This window comes from Oryctolagus cuniculus, chromosome 20 (assembly GCF_051225735.1).
Source record: "Oryctolagus cuniculus isolate XC-2025 breed Fujian yellow rabbit chromosome 20, ASM5122573v1, whole genome shotgun sequence".
NCBI classification, from domain to species: Eukaryota; Metazoa; Chordata; class Mammalia; order Lagomorpha; family Leporidae; genus Oryctolagus; species Oryctolagus cuniculus.
Genome location: NC_142886.1, coordinates 45,653,295 through 45,674,990, shown reverse-complemented (window position 1 = coordinate 45,674,990; position 21,696 = coordinate 45,653,295). Strand labels below are relative to the sequence as shown.

The 21,696-nt window shown below is 43.9% G+C and overlaps 1 protein-coding gene across 15 annotated transcripts in view; it reads right to left on the bottom strand.

Moving 5' to 3' along the window:
* The window catches only part of VRK1 (VRK serine/threonine kinase 1), an 80,705-nt gene that overhangs the window by 27,784 nt on the left and 31,225 nt on the right, over positions 1 to 21,696 (bottom strand). For all 15 annotated transcript variants that reach the window (XR_011385046.2, XM_070065628.2, XM_089322530.1 and 12 more), the window contains 4 exons: positions 19,654 to 19,818; positions 13,540 to 13,595; positions 6,381 to 6,450; positions 5,480 to 5,567 (listed from right to left, as the gene is read on the bottom strand). Coding sequence is in view for 14 of the 15 variants with exons in the window: in XM_070065632.2 (XP_069921733.1) it covers positions 5,480 to 5,567; positions 6,381 to 6,450; positions 13,540 to 13,595; positions 19,654 to 19,818 (379 nt within the window). In the remaining variant the exon portion in view is untranslated. The remainder of the gene's footprint in view (positions 1 to 5,479; positions 5,568 to 6,380; positions 6,451 to 13,539; positions 13,596 to 19,653; positions 19,819 to 21,696) is intronic.

Sequence of the window (21,696 nt, the reverse complement as noted above, 5' to 3'; positions counted from 1 at the left end):
AGAAAGAACCCAGCAGATCCATCCACAGGAAAGATAAAGCACTCTGAATAAGAATGAAGGCACCGATTTTTCTCATTAAGTTCATTTATTTTTCTGGATATTAGCTTCCTTCCTGTGATGATTTTTCTCTAATTTTTAAAGTACATTCCAGCAGTATCAACATTCTGTTAAAATAAAGACTGCCAAGGGACGCTGCTGACAACAGCTAAATTCAATCAAAATCACTTAAATGGTAAGAAGGCATAGTATGTTTGACATTCAGTGGGTGAGACTGGAGGGAGAACAAACATGCAGGAAAAAAATGAAGACTTTTGGTTCTGCCAAAAACCAGCTACATCACCTTGGTTAAGTCCCACTAACCCCTGAGCCTCCTGTCCATGGGAGTAAAACGACAGTGAAGACCCACCGTTTCCAAAGTCTTTTCGGTGACTGGGTGCTACAGTTCACAAAGTACTGAAAACATCACTGATGAGCAGTGACCCTGTCCACTGAAAACATCACTGATGAGCAGTGACCCTGTCCACTGAAAACATCACTGATGAGCAGTGACCCTGTCCAGGTTTTGCTCTGAGGACTTCCTTTGTCTTCAACAGTTTTCCAGGTTCCAACTTGTCTGGCTAAATCATTCAATAAACCAACAAAAAACAAGAACACACCCAAAATGTATCAAGGTGCCTCTGGTGGGGAGGAGAGGAAGACGTCCTCACCACTACGGACAGCGCTTACGGAACGCCTGGCCCGAGCAGTACCCTGAGCAACGTGACAGAGGAACGTCCAGCACAGGAAAGTAAGTAATGTGTCCTCGAGTATGCAATGAAGCCAAACTTTGGACCACTGAACCACCAATACTTAAGTAAACATCAGTTGGAAAACAAAATTCCCGCTTGTATGCCTTTATAATAAAAATATAGTATGACAAGTGGAATAGAGAAGGAGAGCTGATTAACACTGAGAGCTAACAAGCCAGTGAATGGGCGTTCAGTCTCGCAGTCAAGGCGCCATGTCCCACACTGCAGTATCCGGGTACAACTCCCAGCTCTGGCTCCTGACTCCAGCTTCCTACTAACCCAGACCCTGGGAAGCAGCAGTGGTGGCTCAGTTAATCAGCTTCCTGCCCACCCTTGGGTGAGATCTGCACTGCATCCCTGGCTCCCAGCTTTAGCCCCAGCCCAGCCCTGGCCATTGTGGGAATTTGGGGAGAAAACCAGCAAATGGGAGCCATTTCTCTGCTGTGCGTGTGTGTGTGTGTGTGTGTGTGTGTGGGTGGGTCTCCATCTCCCAAGTAAATAAATGACGACATGCCAAATAAAAAAACTCAGGATTCTACCCCATAAAAATGTACAATTATTATATGTAATTACAAATAAAAAATTTTTAAATTCAGAATTTTATCTGATTTTGAACTAGAGGAGATTTGGAGATCATCTTGTCTACACATCTTTTAATAAATAAAATAATGTTTATGGAGGCAAAATGATTTGTCCAAAGTCAGACAATTAATCAGTGGTAAAATGTGTTAATTCATGTAACATTTCCCAATACCTCTAAGATAATAAAGAGAGAACAATAATTTTGATTTCCTGATTTCCTTTGATATCAGGTTTTGAAAGTTTGAGAGATGACATCAGAACCTATGTTGGCCGGCGCCATGGCTCACTAGGCTAATCCTCCGCCTTGTGGCGCCCGCACATTGGGTTCTAGTCCCGGTTGGGGCGCCGGATTCTGTCCCGGTTGCCCCTCTTCCAGGCCAGCTCTCTGCTGTGGCCAGGGAGTGCAGTGGAGGATGGCCCAAGTGCTTGGGCCCTGCACCCCATGGGAGACCAAGAGAAGCACCTGGCTCCTGCCATCAGATCAGCGCGGTACGCCGGCCACAGCAGCCATTGGAAGGTGAACCAACGGCAAAAGGAAGACCTTTCTCTGTCTCTCTCTCTCACTGTCCACTCTGCCTGTCAAAAAAAAAAAAAAAAAAAAAAAAGAACCTATGTTCTTGTTTTCTTCTACATATAAATGACATCTGCAATTTTAATAATAGAGGTAACAAAAATACAACCTCTGCTGACAGCCTGAACGAAGACTAAAACGCAACTGCTTAATCTGATATGGAATCTAATAACACACCACATTAAGTAGACCTTTGCTTTCGTTCGCATAGCACCCACCACTACTCTAAACAACCCCTTAATCTCATATTTCTAAATTATAAACATCAACTGAAGCAGGATCCATGAATTGCATGGAAGCTGTCACCACATGCTAGTCAAAGACGGCTCCACCGCTGAGCAGCCAAACTGAAGTCATCTCTGAACAACCGCTAAAGCAAGACCCGTGAAGTACACATCTTCTGGGGACTTGGATAAAATGACACAAGAAACGGGAAAATATTAAATGAGAATAAAATAATCTGATGATGATAGCTAACATTTTTACTATCTTAACACTGTGTGTATTAATTTAAATGAGTCAGAGACAAGTGAAGATTTCTGATGGGGAGGAAGACAGAAGAGTGATCTTACTTTCTGTTTCTCTACTCTTTATAAAGACTTATAGCCGGCGCCGGCACCCCGGGTTCTAGTCCCGGTTGGGGTGCCGGATTCTGTCCCGGTTGCCCCTCTTCCAGGCCAGCTCTCTGCTGTGGCCCAGGAGTGCAGTGGAGGATGGCCCAAGTGCTTGGGCCCTGCACCCCATGGGAGACCAGGAGAAGCACCTGGCTCCTGCCATCGGATCAGCACGGTGCACCGGCCGCAGCGGCCATTGGAAGGTGAACCAACGGCAAAAGGAAGACCTTTCTCTCTGTCTCTCTCTCACTGTCCACTCTGCCTGTCAAAAAAAAAAAAAAAAAAAGACTTATGAATACTTTTAAGAGCTTCCACTGAAAAAGTAAATCGATGCCTTACACATTGTTTCTGAAGAAGATTTTTTTTTTTTAAAGATTTATTTGAAAAGCAGAGTAACAGACCGGCAGAAGCAGAGAGAAATCTTCCATCCACTGGTTCACGCCCTAAATGGCCACAATGGCCAGAGCTGAGCCAGTCCCAAGCCAGGAGCCTCTTCAGGGTCTCCCTTACTGGTGTGGGCCCAAGCACTTGAGCTATCTTCTACTACTTTCCCAGGCCACAGCAGAAAGCTAGATGGAAAGTGGAGCAGCCAGGACTCGAACCAGCGCCCATATGGGATGCCAACGCCATAGGCAGAGCCTAGCCCACTACGCCACAGCACCGGCCCCAGAAGACATTTCTAACAACCTCATTTTATAAAAGAAATGAGCTGAGTGGTAAGGTCACCACTAGTAACAATGAGGTAAGACGTGGACTGAGTATGTCTGGTTCTAGCCAGGGAGGTTAACTTTGAAAGCATCCTCATCAGGCACCTTAAAGTCAGCCATCAACCCACCACCACCAGGCCCCTCCCCCACACAAGCCCTGTTTAGACAAGATCTGAGTTTTATCATAAAGCAAGTAGTAAGAACGTACATGATGGGGCTGGCACTGCAGCGCATGCAGCCTTGCAATGCTGGCATCCCATTATCCCTCTGCTGGTTTGAGCCCAGACTGCTCCGCTTCCCATCCAAGCTCCCTACTAAAACAGCTGGGAAGGCAGAGGAAGATGGCCCAAGTGCTTGAGCCCCTGCCACCCGGGAGGGAGACCAGGATGGAGTTCCTGACTCCTGGCTTCAGACTGGCCCAGCCCTGGTAATTGCAGCCATTTGGGGAGTGAACTAGTGGATGGAAGATCTCCCTCTCCCTCTCTCCCTCTCCCTGTTACTCTAACCTTCAAATAAATAAACATATGTTTTTTTAAAGAAAAGAATGTACATGTAAAATGTGCTGGCACAGTGTAGGCAGCTTTAAGAAAAGCCACTATTCTCAAGCAAAATACCACTGTTCCCAAATAGAAATAAACAAAACCACTCATAACCACGAAGGGAACTGAGGCAGAATGAAATAACTTACCCAAAGTCACAAACCTTGTAATGGGCAAAGCACAGATTTGAAACTAGGTTGTCTGTTTTAAATTCTTACCCTTGACTAATCTTCAGTCTATAGAATTTCACCAGGAAACTCTCATTAAAACTTTGGAAACGTCTTCCAACAAAATCTTATGTAACAAAACATTACATGTGATTTCAGGGACCCCTCCACGCCCTAAGAGAAGTACAAATCCCAAGTAAGCATCACTGCCTACCCGATCACCCACTCTGTTCTAACAGAGAATTGACCTGGTTCAGGCACCCATCCTCCTCCAGGTCCACGCTGCACCAAGTCCATCTCTGGGATGACTGCGCCTTGCCAACGACTGCTTCAAGAAACAGAACTTGGGGCTGGCGCCGCGGCACAGCAGGCTGAGCCTTCACCTGGGAAGCTGCCATCCAACGTCTGTGCTGATTTAAGTCCTAGTTGCTCCACCTCCAATCCAGCTCCCTGCTAACGCACCCGGGAAAGCAGCAGCAGATGACCCAAGTGCCTGGGCCCCTACGCCCATGGGAGACCTGGATGAAGCTCCTGGCTCTTGGTTTCAGCCCTACGCCCATGGGAGACCTGGATGAAGCTCCTGGCTCTTGGTTTCAGCCTGGCCCAGCCCCAGCCATTATAGCCATTTGGGGAGTGAACAAGCAGATGGAAGATATCTCCCTTTCTCTCTCAATATTTCAAATAAATACTCTTTAAAAAAAATAAAAATAGCTTTGATAAAATTCTAACCATGAAAACATGAGAAGTCTGCCACAGGATCCTTGGGGTTTCCTTGCCAGCAAAATGAAGCTCATAAAAGGCGGTCCCATTTTCTGCCTTTGGATACGATGGTCACATGTGATGCCCAGAGGGGGGCAAAAGCACACGAGCAGGTGGCAAGGTGACGACTGAATGACTCTTGAAGGGCTCCTGTTTGCATAAAAGATGTGTGTGTGCGCGTGTGCGTGTGTAAAGGAAGATGAAGATGGGTGTGTGTGTGCGCGCGTGTGTGTGTGAACGCAGGGCCTACTGGGCTCTGCTCCTACTTGTCACCCGGGGTGTGTGTGTGTGTGTGTGTGTGTGTGGGTGTGTGGGTGTGTGTGTGTGAACGCAGGGCCTACTGGGCTCTGCTCCTACTTGTCACTGGGTGTGTGTGTGTGTGTGTGTGTGTGCACGTGCATGTGAATGTGAAAGCAGGGCCTACTGGGCTCTGCTCCTACTTGTCACCAGGTGTGTGTGTGTGTGTGTGTGTGCACGCGCGCATGTGTGTGTGTGAATGCAGGGCCTACTGGGCTCTGCTCCTAGGGAAACTGCTCTCAGAAGTCCTCCAGGCAGGCCCTACGCTAACGGGCTTCACGGTCTGCTGCGAGGGAACGCAGAGGCCACAGAAACGCCTCATTATCTGGGTCGCATATACTGCACGCAGGCCTGGCAAAGGCCTAGCAATATTCTGAGCTTTCAATAGGTAACTCTTGACTAAACCAACTGGACGGAGAATACTCAAGAGAGAAGAAAAACTATTTAATTTTTACCTTTTTCCATTTTTATCATGCAGACCAGACCCCCAATACTTAGGAACACCCAGGTACTTCAGTTTATGGGTACGAATCCATTTCTGAACTACAAATCAAAACAGATGCTGGTGATCTCAGCTGTTATGCACAAATGATACTTGGTTAAACATCACTAAGAGCAGAATATACTTCTACATGCAACAAGATTTCACTTTTATAATGTACAATATAAAAAGTACTTTACAGTGCAAGCATATTTTAACCTTCTAAATTCCGTTATCTTTCCTTCAACACTGTCTTAAAAAATGAAAAAACTACTAAAAGCATTTTCAAAAAATCAAAACCACACAACTGCGGTTGCAGTTAATCTGATTATACTAATGTTACATGCTTCCCCAGGAAAATTTGTTTTTTACCATACTCTGTAAGGGGACCCTCCCCAAAAGTCTTCCACCAGGGAACCCACCATAGAAGAGAAGGACAGTGGCCCCGAGATTCTCAGAGGCAAGCGGGCGGGCAGCAGCCAGGGCAGTCTGCCGTCTACAGGGGTACCTCTGCTCTACCCAGCGGTTATGGCATCCCCTGGGGTGACATTCTCCAGAATTCAGAAAAATCCTCAAGGTTTGAACATCCTTGAGCCATACACATGGATTAGGGTAAATTCTCAATTATATATTTTTTTAGTTATATATCATTTATTAGCTTTATCTATGTATTAATTCAGGTGAAATCTTGTCATAATAAACCCATTAAGAGATCAAAATTCTTTCATACAACTCTTTAAAACAGAATTTATTTATAAAGCAGAAAATAACGAGGGGTCATAAGATGTGACGCTTATTAGCCTTGGCTTAAACAAACAAGACAAAACACACTTGTCATTTTACAACTATAAACGTACACATACTGAAGCTCTTACTTTGCTCTGGTTTAGCAGCTCGTTGGTAGAACTTTAATTCAGTAAAAAGAGGTCCATTGTCACTCGGTTCCTTAAAATATAAGAGTTAATTAGTACTAGCAGTACTGAGTTATTTTCAGTGAACCTCCAAAATAGACTAACAAATCAACTTTTCTTTCCAAACAACATAATTCTGGTACTTAATTTCATAACTGTGTTAAAGATTAAGTCAGACTCCTTAGAAATGTTTTAGACATTCTCAGAATAGTCCATAAGTCTTATATTTCTCTCAAGTTCTATTTCTATAAGTGATAAATTATACAAAAATCAGATATACAGCTCAGTCTTTGCAGAAGTTTAAGAAAAACCTTTAAACTAATTTTCATCTTTATTAAGCTTTCCCTTAAGCAAAGATCAGCAACCATGTTAACTGTATCACCGAGGGGCTACATGGTATTTCTGAGATTTAATAAAATTTCCATACCTGACTTAACCAATTAGTGGCAAAACCTGCTCCTCTCCTGTCTCTCCTGACGGCTCTGTCTCGTTCCTCAGGACCACAGAGGAGGGCGCGCGGGCACATGCGGCCCTTCCACGCACGCTTTCCTGACACACTTCCCATGGTTTCCAAACCACAGCCCGATGACTTACTTCCCACGTGGTAACTCAAAGTCAAGAAGAAACCAGAGCTGCCTAACAACTGCTTCCCACTAACTTTACTTGTCTATTTTCATCTCATATTTTAAGAGATATTAATAAAATGTTTTTATAAACAAGCATACATTCACAACAAGGTACTTGCATAACCAAAAAACAATAGCTTATTAGGAGTTCTGCTTTGTTAAGTAAATACAGAAGGGCAGGGAAGATCTTGAAATTCTGTTGACTTTTTAAACAGTAAATTTTTCTAATTAATATTATTAGTATTTAATGTTTGATATTTTGTGTTGGTTATTATCTTGTTTATTGGGAATCAGAAAAAAATTATAAGCAGTTAAAAACTTCAAATGAAGAAGCTGACATATCTGAACTGATTTTAGAGTTGCTTTTCTTTAAGGAGACTTGGGGAAATTGTTCTGGACAGAAGCGATGTAGCTGGAGTCCAGGGTTCAGCAGCACTCCTGGGGAACGGGCGGCGGGGCTCGGCAGCCCCAGCAAGAGAACGCTGGGAAGTCCCGGCCTTCCGCTACTGAGGAGGCCTCCTGCAAACGCTTGTAAAATATGTTCACTTTTCTCATGCCACACGCTCTCGACTCTCACAGAAGTTAGTTCTTCTTGAAGGTTAGACAAAATTACTTCCATCATCTCAGACTAAATCCAGTCCAACACGTAGGGCCCCCGTGACTGTCCACAGAAGATGGCCAGGGAGGGGCCACGCAGCTGTGAGCAAGCACCAGACAGAACACGGACGGCACACAGCCTGGAAAGCCTGCCTCGCTCACTCCAGGCGAGTGCACAGAAGAGAGTACATGCAGCGTGGCCACACCTCAAGAAGCAGGAACCAACCAGCACACCGAGTCCCAGCAGTGGACTGCTCGCCTCCAGGCCCTCACAACCTGCAGCTCCCCTAGCAGCAGTGGTACCTAGAGAGACACTGCATGCTCCCACCAGGGGCTTCCCGGAACAGGCCCCCTGCAGGACTCACAGGACCCACGTAAGAATGGAAGAAAGGGAAACCGGAGAGGAAAGAATTCTGGTAGTTCTTTTCAAAGACTAACTTTCAGAAGAGCTCATCAATACACTTCAGGTTTGAAAAGGTATGCCTAAGACAAATTCTGCCTTATTCAGCTTCAACCTATGTCATATCAACTTTAATTTTCAAGTTTTCCTTCAGGCAATAATTTATTAAACTTATAATAATGAGAATCAACTATATAAATCAGACTATTATAATGAAAGCCTCACTACAATGAAGGCTCTTTGAGCTCATTTCATACTTCTTCTAATCCAATAAGCTTCCATTATAACAAAATAAAGGAGCTACTTGCTTGGCATTGCACTCTAGTCAGAGCTAGCTATTTCTGTTGAAGAGAAATACCTTAACTCGTAACTAAAATTTTATTAACATATTTCAAATCTAAAATACTTTGCCAACTCTATAATAGCCAAGATTTAGAAAAGAAATTGGGACTGACATTTTAACTAGAATATCACTAAACGTTTCTTTAAGACTTCTAAGTGTCAAAATGAAGATGACAACAGAAAAAATTAAAATGTGATATATTCCAACGGCACCATCTAAAAGCAACTGGCTGCCATTTAAAAATGAAGCTGTACAAAGTTTCTCCTTCCTACTGAAAAAATTGTGATATATGAGTTGAAAATTCAGGTAACTTCTTAAAACAACAGGGAGGAAAATCAAATGTTAGTCTACAGAGTTCTTCCCAGCAAACTCTGAAATACACAGTCGGTAACAGTTCACACGGGAAACAGACCACGAGACACGAACAGTAAGGATACACAACCCCAAACAGCTGACTTCTGCTCCCACTGCTGCTGACACCACTCAAAGGGTGACTCCTCACTGTCTGTTAGCAGACAGCACAGGATAGCTGTTCTCCACGCATTACCCCACCAATCGTCAATTTACTGTTTCTTTCTGTTCATTTACTTTCCTGTAATAAAACACAGGAGGTGTCTCTCCGTCATCCAGAGGCAGAGTGTGAGTGTACCATCCCTGGTGGACCAGCACCACAATTCCACGGCGGCTACGGGAGTCAAGAACTATGGCCCCAGACCAAACCAGAGACCACTGTTTGGCAGGAAGGGGAACATTGTTAGTGTGTGCCCAAATATCTATGCTGAATAGGGATGTCTTAACATCACCTGAGTGCCAAATACAAGAAATCTGTGGTTAACTATCTGGAGCTCTTTCACAGATACCTATGGCACCAGCAACAGCCAGACTTTTCGACAAGTCTTGCACACTGAGGCGGAAATCCAGACAGGTACCTACACACCCGGCCTGAAGAGAAGAGCCACAAAATGAGGACACGGATGTGAACGCCACATTTAACATAATGAAGGAGCTGCGTGTGCCAGCTCAGTGCTTCTCAGCCCCAAGGCACAGGCGCATCACCTGGGAGCTCTCCTGAAAACACCAGCACCCAGCACCCAGCCCTAGCCTCAGACACTGACAGCACTGCACAACCACTGATGCATTATCACATTAGTAAGTCTAACTGCACTTAAAAACCAATTTGCCTGTATCTATTATTATTTGAAAGTTTTTCTCCATTATTTGCAAGTATTTTTCTCTAAAGATTATAAAATAGATACTCGTTCCAGAGAATCTGGAAACATTGGTGTATTTTCTTCACTGACAGCCCTTCTAGAAAACTATCGCCATGCTGTATAGTTTTGTCTCCTCTGTTTGTTAGTCATTAATTATGGGATATCCCCAAATAACAGGACGTGCTCTTGGAAAACATGACCTTCAAGGGCCCCTAATGTTTTGAACGACACATGAACGAGCCTACACTCAACAGCGCAGGCAACAGGATAGTGAAAGGCATCAAGAAGTTGTGTGTAATAAATAACAGAAAGGTTTTAAAACATGGTGGAAAATTATGGTTAAAAAATATTCAAGGGGCCGGCACTGTGGCACAGCACATAAAGCTGCCGCCTACAGTGCCCACATCCCATATGGGCACTGGTTCAAGTCCCGGCTGCTCCACTTACGATCTAGCTAGGGCCTGGAAAAGCAGAAGATGGCCCAAGTCCTTGGGTCCCCACACCCGCTTGGGAGACCCCGAAGAAGCTCCTGGCTCCTGGCGTTGGATCGGCGCAGCTCCGGCCGTTGCGGCCATCTGGGGAGTGAACCATCGGATGCGAGACCTCTCTCTCTCTCTTTCTCTGCCCCTCCTTCTCTGTGTAATTCTTTCAAATAAATAAACCAATCTTTTTAAAAAAAGTATTCAAAAGAATAAATAAAATAAGCATTTAAGGAGTGCAAGGAAAACAGTTTTAAATAAGGTCCTTATTATCAAATAACTTAAAATCTAGTTAGGGAGATAAACTAAACACATAAAAAAGTAACTAGTGGTATGAGAAGAATATTAGCATGTGGGATTGTAAAGCACATGTTAACCAATGTGTGCTACAGGAGTTTGAAGGACTCCAGGAAGGAGATATCAGGGAGGAAGAAGTAAATACAGCTACCAAACTCCCCCTTCAAGGGGAGAGAGAAAGTGAATAATATTGTTTTGTTTGTGGCATTCTTCCAGGATCACAAACTACAATGCTGAAAAAATTATTGAAATATCAAATGCAAAAGATATTTATCACTGTCCTGATAACAAAGAGGAAGAGTAATAAAGGAAAATGAACAGAACTAAATTAGGAGACAGGAGACACAGAGGACTGAGGTAGGCTGGGAACAAATGGTCCATAACTCAGAAATGAAATTCACTACCTCACACATCTGGGAAATACCCGTGCCTACCCATTTTTTCCTGTTGAATGTCCACGTAAAAAAGGCAGTAAAAGTGAAGTTACACTGTATTAAAGCTGAAATAGTTCTAATTATAATGAAGAATACCAGCAAACAGGTCAGCTTAAAGATGCGATTATACACCAGTTCCAGCTGTAAGACACAGCACTGGCACACTTTCCTTCCAAGATATGGAACAGCTATGCAAATTAACCAAGTGCCAAGGGGTCACAGGGAACCTCAATATTCTAAGAAGTCTTAGGGAGGCTCTTTCCTCTCCGAACAGAAATCTTTTGAAGATCTAAAGAAACTAATCTTACCCAGAGATTTCCATCTGTCCTACCAAAGACAAATGCAGAGGCAAGCATCTGGCCTAGCAGTTAAGATGCTCAAACCCCATACGGGAGTACCTGGGTTCAACACCCAGCTCCAGCTCCTGACTCTGGCTTCTTCCTACAGCAAACCACAGGAGGCTCAAGTAAGCGGGTCCTACCACCCCTGTGAGAGATCTGAAGTATCAGTCCGCAGCCTCAGCCCAGCCCCAGCTACTGCAGGCAGCCGGAGGGGCACTCGTTCTCACATTTGCTCACCCCTCCCTCTCCACCTCTCAACTGAATATATATGTCAGCAAATCGGGGCCGGCATTTCACCTAGCACCCACATCCCACATCCGAGTACCTGGATTTGATCACAGACCCTAAGGGACAGGGGTGACGGCTCCAGTGACTGGGTTCCCGCCACCCAGACGGAGAGCTCTGGCCACTGTGCATTTGGGAGTGAACCCGAGATTGGAGTTTTCTCAAGTAAACAAAAAAATTTTTTTAATTTCTTAGCAAATCAATTCCAGCATTATATAAAACAACAGAATATACCATGACTAAGTGGGATGTATGTTAAGATTACCAAGTTAACTGAACACTCAAATAGCAATCAATGTAATGACATATTAATATGTCAGAATAAAGGAGAAAAATTTTATGATCCATCTCAAAAGATGCAGAAAAAACAATCTGAAATCAACAGGCAAACTACAAACTGGGAGAAAATATTTACAACACAGATACCTGAAAAAGAATCTGTACCCAAATAACTCTTTTACTCATCAATTATGAGAAGTAAAACAAACTAGTTATTTAAAAGGGGAAAAAAAAAGGAAGAGAGGGGCAAAAGACCTAGCAGACCTGCCACATGGGTAAAACCTACATGAACAACCAGGAAACAAAGAAAACGTGCTCAAACGCACCAGTCATCAAGCAACGCACATGGAAACCGTGGGGCCACCGCCTGCCTGATGGCAGCGGAGGCCACAGAGGCCGCGGAGCACCAGCGTTCTCACGCGATGCTGGCGGAGGTGTAGAATGGCAACCACTGTGGGATCTGTCTTAAACATGCACCGTCCCTATAAACCACAATTCAGCTTCTGGGTATTTAGACAAGAGAAATGATATTTATATCCATAAAAATACTTGTACACGAATGTTTATAGATGCCTTAGTCACAACAGCCCAAAACTGGAAGCAACTCACATGTTATCAACAAAGCAATAAAACTGAACAAATGACTGATAAACATACAACACAGATGAATCTTCGAAACACTATGCTGAACATAAAGTCAGAGAAAAAGGAGCACATCTGTATGATACCACTTATTTAACATTCTAGAACAGAAGTAACTAATCCACAGCAAAAAATAAAAGATAAAAATTCAAACAAGCAGTGCCTGCAGGAGTGTAGGGAAGTAAGGCCTGAAGGGAAACAGAAGGTGATGGAAATGGTGTGTATTTTAGTATTTATACCTCACACAGGGATATGCACTGATCTAAAGTCTTCAAACTGTTCATTTAATATCTGAGTCCATCCTTGTAAAAAGTATGCCTCACTAAAAGAAGTTTAAAAAATTCAGGTCCAAAAAAAATTTTTCCTCAGAGGTCAAATATGTTTCTTTTTGAAAAGAGTAAAACAAAAGAAACAATTTTGGGCAAATTCTAGTTTATGAGTTATGTAGCCTTCAGTAAAAAACAAGGGGGGGGGTGGCAGCTAATTGTCCAAATAACAGCTCTTATAAGCTCATCTATTAAACAACAACATGCGCTCCACACGCATCAAAGAACTGAGGAGGAGGAATGTTTCAAATGCTGGAGAATAAAAGACCCAAAATCGACGAACAAAAAGCTAAAATGTCTTTTAGTTTGCCAGTACATGAACTGAGCTCACTATCAAAGTATGCTGCATAATCACAACATCAGTAGAGCAAAGAAGGCACAATAATAAAAACGGAAAATTTAATTTTCTAAATTGGGAAGGGATACAAAGAAAATTAAAAATAAGCAAAATGAAAAATCTGACTAAGTGAAAATCCAGAAGCAAACACAAAACAAAATACAATAAAATTACATTGTTGGTCTGGTCTTGTAGGACAGAAATATAAAAGGCATCGCATCTGCTGTAAATAGCTAAAAATATAAAGGAGCTAAATATTCCACATCTGTACACCTCTATACTCTCATTCACTTATCCTCAAATGCCAGTGCCATTCTAATTCTAAAGAAGAAGGATTTTATTAACTCAAGTTATTTAAAACTTCTATAGCTATTTGTGTGTCTCATTAAATATTTATGACATTATTAAAAATGTAATGCCTACGGTTTAATTAATTCTAGGTATCAAAAACGATGTTTTACAAAATAAATATGAAATACCAGCATAACTTGAGAAAAGAAAATGATTAGCTAAAATATTTTCTTACCACTTTCACAACGCAAGGTGCATCACTGCCAACGGACTTTGAAGAATTTGTATCAGCTGTTTAAAAAAAGTGAAATTATTATCAGAAAAAGTAGCACTAATAAAAACACTATGTTGCTATTAAGAAGTGTACTTCTAGAACGCCTTAACAGAGTTTAGTTCTCAAACGCATGTTTTAGGTACCACAACACACTGCATCACACTTAAGACCTTCCTGTCAAGCTTTAACACAACTGAGATTCAAATACATCTCACAATTTCTAGTGTCTTCAATGTGACCATCAAGTAAGCACAACAAATTCTGAGTTTAAAAAGTTAAAGATTTCTTTAATCCAAAAGTACTCAGTCTTTGATATGCTAATACATATTATGGTTTCTCCAGAGGATGATAATTTCTTAAATTTAACAAACTACACAATCCTTTTAAGAAGGAACATCTAGAGGGTAGAAAAAAGACAGCAGTCAAGGAGGTGATAAGTGTTAGGAAACTGGCGCAGTTGTAGCCAGGTGGCCGCATGGCCCACTACCTGAGCCAGCCTCCACCCCCATCCTACTGGGATTCCTGCTCCTGCTTCCCTGCCCGCCCTCCGGCCTGTTCCTGCACACGTGCTCTCTTGGCTCTTCCCTCCTGCGCTCTCTTGGTTCTCTCTCTAGCCTCCTCCTCTCGTCTCTTGGCTCTCTCTCTCTCGGCTCCTCTCTGCTCTCTCCTCTCCTTGCTAGCTCCTCTCCTCTCTGCTTCTCTCTTATACTCTCTTTTTCTCTCTTTCCCTTCGCCGCCCCTTCACCCCGGTCTGTGGGGTGTTCCCCAATAAAACCCTTCCCTTACTCCGGCGTTCGGTGTGTTTTGCGACGGCTAACATTAATATATAACAATAAGTGTTCAGAATGAGGACATACATTCAAAGAAAAGTCAACAGGATTTGCTGATGGGTTGGATGCAGAAGGTAAAATCTAACAATGATGGGGCCAGCGTTGTGGCATAGCAGGTAAAGCCACCACCTGCAACGCTGGCGTCCCATATGGGCACCAGCTCCTGTCCCAGCTGCCCCACTTCCGGTCCAGCTCCCCATTAATCACCTGGAGAAAGCAACGGAAGATGGCCCGGGGTTGATGCTACAGCACAGCGGATTAAAGCCCTGGCCTGCAGCACTCCACTTCTCCACTTCCAACCCCACTCTCTTACAGCCTGGGAAACGAGCGGAGGATGGCCCAAGCCTTTGGGCCCCTGCACCCAAGTGGGAGACCTGGAAGAAGCTCCTGGCTCCTGGCTTTGAACTGGCTTGGCTACAGCCGTTGTAGCCATTTGGAGAGAAACCAGCGGATGGAAGACCCCCCCCCCCCCTTGTCTCTCTCTACCTCTCTCTGTAACTCTTTCAAATACATAAAATAAATGCTTATAAACAAACAAAAAAAAGAGTATGGCCCAAGTGTTTGGGACCCTGCCACCCACATGGGAGACCCAGATGAAGCTCCTGGCTCCCGGCTCCTGGCGTTGTCTGGTCCTGTCCTGGCTGTTGCAGCCATCTAGGAAGTGAAGCAGCAGACGAAAAACCTCTTTCTCGGTCTCTCCCTCTCTATATATAACTTTAACTTTCAATATAAATAAATAAATCTTAAATTTAAAAAAAGTCTAGGGATGCCTCCAGGATTTAGGCCTGAGCGGGTTACTAATGTAGAGAGAACTGCAGGATTAGCTCCTGATCTGAAGTTTGAGATGTTTATTAAACACCCAAGTTCAGACGTTAAGAGGCAACATTAGTTAGACAAGTCTTGAGCTCGGAGAGTGGTATAAGTTAGAGAAATAAATGTGAGTCATCAATACAGAAATGCTACCAATTTAAAGCCATGATACGGGAAGAGATCCCCCAGGGAATGAGAGTCCACAGAGAAAAGAAGCCATCCTAGGACTGAGCCTTAAGGCGTTCTCACATTAGAAGCTGAAGAGATGAAGGGGGACAGGCTGTGGAAACCAAGAAACCACCAATCAGCTGAGAAGCAGCAGTATTGGGGAAGGGCTGCAGCTAAAATGCTTCAGACTAAAGAAGAAACATTAACTCATAAAAACGGCCAATCTGGGCAGATGAAGGGGTCTGAGCTCCTTGCAGACTGCCCCAGGGAAAGTCACTTAGACAGTGAATTAGTAATAAAGCAAGTTCAAAATGAAGATAGTATCCCAATGATACTGCACAATTCAAATGAGGAAAGGAGGGGGAAGAGTCTCAATAATTCATTCAAACAATATGTACTGCAACATAAGCCAGGCGCCAGGAAAACAGCAGGACCGGTCCCATCATCAAGAAGATTTATTCTGGAAGAAAGAGAAGTAATTCTGATGCAGTGCAGAAACTATACTGAAAGGGTAAACCCAGGACTATAAACTCCCAAAACTAGAAGTATCTCCACCATTTTATCTAGCAAGCACATTACTGGATATATCCAAAGCAAACAGAGCCATCGGACACCTACACTCCCACATTTATCACAGACCTACTCACCACAGTCAACCTGTGCTATCACTCTAGCGTCTACTGAAGGGGGAACGGGTGAAGGAGCGTGCTATGTACACACACTGGACATTAGCCATGTTGTCATCGGCAACAACATGGAACTAGAGGACCTGAGTGAACTACGTCAGCACAGAAAGACAAATACCTCACAGTCTCGCACAAGTCTATCTCACAAGTAGAACAGAAGAATGGTTCTCAGAACCTTGGAAGGGTGTGGAGAGGAGGGATGGAGAGAGGATGGTTAATGAGCACGGGAGCACAACTGGGTAGGGGAGTAACTGCTAACGTTCTGCAGCCCAGGAGGACCACCATGAGTGACAATTCATGTATTCAACACAGCCAGAACACGGGAGTTTGAATGTCCCTGTTACAAAGAATGACAAATGTCTGAGGTGATAGATATGCCAGCTACCCTGGTGTGATCACCGCACATTATACACAAGTACTGAAATGTCATACCATATCCCCTAAATATGTGTGTCAACTAAAAGACCCGTTCTAGGTGTGGGCGTGGTGGTGCAGGGGGCTGAGCCGTCTCCTGGGACACCAGCGTCCTGCCCCAGAGGGCCCTTCATGTCCCAGCTAGTCTACTTCTTCTTTTTATTTTTTTTTTTTTAGAGAAAGAGATCTGACGCCAGGAGCCAGGTGCTTCCTCTGGTCTCCCATGCAGGTGCAGGGCCCGAGCACTGGGCCATCCTCCACTGCCCTCCCGGGCCACAGCAGAGAGCTACTCTACTTCTGATCCCACTTCTTCCTAATGTGCCAAGAAGGCAGCAGATGATGGTCCAAGTACTTGGGTTCCTGGCACCCACGTGGGAGACGCAGTGCAGCTCTGGTTCCTGGCTTCAGCCTGACCCAGCCCCAGTTACTGTGACCACTTGGAGAATGAAGCAGAAGAAAAAATTTCACTCTAGCCCCGTCACTCTGCCTTTCAAATAAATAATCTTCAAACACACACACACACACACACATTTCTAAGAGATACCTGCGCTCCCATATTCACCAAAACATTATCCATAATAGCCGAGATATGGAAACAACTTGAATGTCTATAAAGGGATGAATGGTTGAAGAAAATATGGTCTACACAAACAAGAAAATCACACAGCTTAAAAGACAAGGAAATCATGCATTTGGCATGGATAAACAAGGAAAACATTATGCCGCATGGAATAAGGCAGTCACAGAAGGACGAGCTATCTAAAACAGTCAGACACGTAGAAGGCAAAGAAAAGAACAATGGTTGCCAGGGCTGAGGGGAGAAGACAGGGTCTTGCTAGCCATCAGGTAAGATGTTCACTTACACAAGACGGTGAGTTCTAGAGATCTCCCATTCAACATCAGGCCTGCAATTTACATACTGTACTGTGCACTTAGAAATTCCTTAAGAAGGTGGGCAAGTGCTCTCACCACCCCTCCACCCTCGACAAAAAGAAAAGAGCAAGAGAACACCTCTGGAATGACAGAGCTGGTTATCCCCCTGATCACAGCAACGGCTCACAGGTGCTGGCTCAGGTCTACACTCATCAAGTAGAGCTTTCTATATAGCAATAATATCTCAATAAAGCTGCTAAACAATTTTTACAAAAGTTCAACACAACATAAAATATTCTATTAACTATTTTAACTATATGTTGAAGCAATTTATGTTTGACACACTAGATTAAGTAATATTCTATTAAATTCTTTTAAAAAGAAGCATCATACACAAAGATCCCAAAGGCAGCCTGACAGCCAGGCAAAGATTTTGAGACAGTACAAGGGATGGAAATAAAATTGCCCAAGAAAGGACTGGTATGCCATTCTTTAGCACTTCATTCTAAGGGCACTGGGAAACCATTACAGAGGCTTTCACTGGATGGTTATGTGCCTCACTCAGGCCCACTGTGAATGACAGGATACGAGAGAACAAGACTGGACAGAGAAGGCCCACTGCTACCACCAGAGTCCAGACAAGACATAAGGGCCTGACCTCGGGTGTGGCAACAAAGATGGAGAGAAATGAATGGATCTGAGAAGTCTATCCTAGCGATAAGACTAGACGAGGCATTAGGGATATCAGTGAAGGGATCCTGAAGAACATCTTCCTGGTTTCTCTCTTGAGAGATGCCATTCATTCAGATAATCCTCTTCTGATCGTGAGAGGATCAGGAAATGAAAATCACAGAAACTTTAGACGTGCCTACAGGACATCCAGGTTGCAGGCTACTAGCCATGGTCTGGACTCGAGAACAAATTCCAGGCTATGGACAAACAATATCTAAATCAACAGAAAGGAGCCGTGAGGTCCAACGATGTCACTTGGAGAGAATACACAGAATGAAAAGTCAGCCACGAAAGGAAAGCTGGAAGACACAGAAGTACCCACAAAGCCAACCGAGCACAGCCAGGGAGCAGGAATGTTATCATGGAAGACCAGGGAAGCCAGCTTTACGAGAAAGGTGAACAGCACCAACTGCTGCAGGGAGAAAAAAATCTAAGGAAATTTAAACCCAATCTTCTTAATTTGTTAACAGAATGGCTGTTTCAGTGTTACCAGTAGGCACAGAGAGAGAAACTGCAGGATAAATACTTCCCAAAAGCAGAGGCCACTGGCCTGCAGGGGTCACGTGCAGGATGGAGTACAGCACTAATGTTTAAGCAGCGTTCCATAGACACAGCCCCAGGAGCTGCACCTGAACAACTGACCACCGCTCTGTGATCCGTGCCAGCAGCTCTCAAACTTCACTCTCAGGAGGGCTGCGTCAAACACACTGCTGGGCCCAACCCCTCCAGTGCGATCTTAGGTCTACAACAGGACCCGAGAACTTGCAGTTCTAACAAACTTTCCAGATGATGCTAACCTATGTTACTATAGTAAATATTCTGAGTAAGATGTTTGCTTGAAATAAGAATTCCAGTACCAAAAATAAATTTTTTAAAGTTAAATAAGTAATTTAACAAAATCAAGATTAGAGGTAGAGTAAGGATACAGAATGGAAAAGTTGGAGAGCGGTATCAAAAGGAAACAGGAAATGCAGTCCATCATGACAAATACTCTTGGCTAAGCAGACAGCTTTAGAAGCAGTCTGTTGAAATATTTTTTAATAATTCAGTTAACCTATAGAACTTCAGGGCTGCAAAATGGATCTCCAAAAATCTCAAGATATGTGTGCCAGTGAACAGTACGTGTGACTAGACCTAACATGCAGTTTCTAGGTTGTTCTAGCTCATTCTCCTAATCCCACTATGATGACTATTAGGTTTCTATAGGAAGAAAAAGAAAACCTGTACCTGTAAAAGATCTGAAAAGCCCCAAATCAGGCTGACACAAAGGGAATAAACTCTAACTGCAGGGAGGTGGGGAGGGAAGATGGACGCTGTTTGCTTTGGGCCTCGAGAGATTAAGAGCTCATGGAATGTCTTAAAAACCTAACGCTGCAGTGCTCAGGAACGACATCCCAGATCTGTCTCTTCTGCTGTGAGTAAACCACAACCTTCTACTCTTGGGTCAGAGATGCACTCTGGCTGACTGCAGGTGACCAGGAACGCCCTGCAGCAGCTCACAGCGCTGTGGTAGGACGGCACGGGGACCTCTGTAAGGACAAAGAGAACAGTCTTATACTCACCGAGATAGATACAACCAAAGCCGCCTTGGCCAATGGGCAACCCCAGCTTCCATTCCTTCTTTGACAAGTCAGTCACTATCTCCCCAGCGGCAAACTGCTCCGCGAGACGCCGTTTTGCTGGGCCCTGTCTCCCAGCTTGAGCTGCTTTTACACGAGGCATTTTCACTGTAACAACAAAAAAAAGGAATACTCATCACCTTAAAAGTACGCAAAATACTCTTCTCTATGGAAAGCCCTGTGCAAATGGCTATCTATCCCTTAAAAGAGAAAGCTGGTTCGAATCTTGTCTGATTCTATCTTTACGTTGAAGAGGAGACATTAAATAAATGATCTATGCAATTATCTCCAAGAAAAAAACTGTTTTTAAGTTCCAGTGGCATATCATTTGTACTAAAAATGCTACTTAAAAACAACAAATGAATTGTTCTACGAAGTTGAGGGGAAAACGTATGTTCAATTAGAATGCACACTTTATAGAATGGAATACACAGAATGCGTGTGTGTGTAAAGGTCCATACTGATAAAACCAATAAGCACATAGTGCAGAGACAATGAAACCCCAGGAAAAAGGGCTAGGGTTCCTAGGGCATGACGGGAGATGGTGTCCACGGGTTCCCGCCCACCCTCATGACAGAGAAGACGACACTATCAGCCCATTTTAACACATGAGGAACGTACGGCTCCACAAACCAGTAAGCCTGCTTGGCTCCCAGGCTCACAAACAGGTGTGCTGCACAGTTCCCGAAGTCACTATCACAAACAGCACCTCTCTCAAGGGCTGACAAGGAGGAATCATGACTGCAGTCATTGGGTGTACAGCAAAGGAAAACCCAGTAGAACCCAGCATTCCTGTCCCCTTCTCACTATCACTTAGGACATGAACCTCGACTAACCTATCTCACTAACCTAAAGGGTGAGCCTCACATTCGGGGAGCAGTGCTTCACTGCGAGGAGAGCACTGGGCTGGAATCAGACCTGAACGCCAGGTACTTCGCGTGCCTTCAGTGCCTCAGGTGGAACTCACTTCACTGAGGGAGAAGCTTAACGCGTATTCCACGTGCATACACGTGGCTGCACACGTGTTATATGATTTCATTAACTGAAAAGGAGTCAAAACAAATACTGGTTATGATTCCACAGTTCCCTAAAAAGGTACTCAAGACACATCAAAGACGTGTGGTAAGATCTGTTCAGATTGTCTACAATACGTGAAACGGTTATTCAGCTGAAAGAAACTGTTCAGACCTGACAATTTACACTCCATGAACAGTCCAGTCTTGAGCCTAGATGTGCCACACACAGGTGCACGACACTGGACTGAACATGCTCGGCTAACGCCGTCACTCCACCACACGGCTTCCCCAGATGCAAATGCCTTTCTTCATCAGAGATTGTTAGTGTTTTCCTAGAGAATACGGCTCCATCTTTGTTGTCTAAATCTTCAGTAGGTTAAAAAACACGTTCAAAGTAAATAAATGTACTTCTCTTATTTCATGTCAGTTCTCTTCATTTGTTTTTAATCATGTTAAAATCTTGAATAGAATTCAGTGCCAACCATGACAGCCCAGATTCAAAGCAACAAGAAAAGGTGATTTTTAACACCTATGGTAGATCTAGTAAAAGAAATAACTAAAAGAGCACTGAACTTCACATACTCAAATGGATTCCTTCTAGACTTTATCCAACTTTATCAAATCACCAGAGGAATCTCCTATTTATTTCCTTACAGTAGCCAAACAGTTTAAAATTAAAAATTCTTTCAAAAGATGCATTCTATTTATTTGAAAGGCAGAGCCACGGGGTGGGGGTGGGGAGGAGGACAGAATGTTCTTTCACCCGCTGGTTCACTCCTCAGATGGCTGCAACACCCAGGGCTGGGCCAAGCCAAGGCCAGGAGCCAGGAGCTTCATCTGGGTCTCACATGGGTGACAGGAGCCCAAGCACTTGGACCATCTTCTGCTGCATTTCCAGGCACATTAGCAGGGAGCTGGATCAGAAATGGAACAGCTGGGACTGTCCCCAACCAGCGCCCACATGGGATGC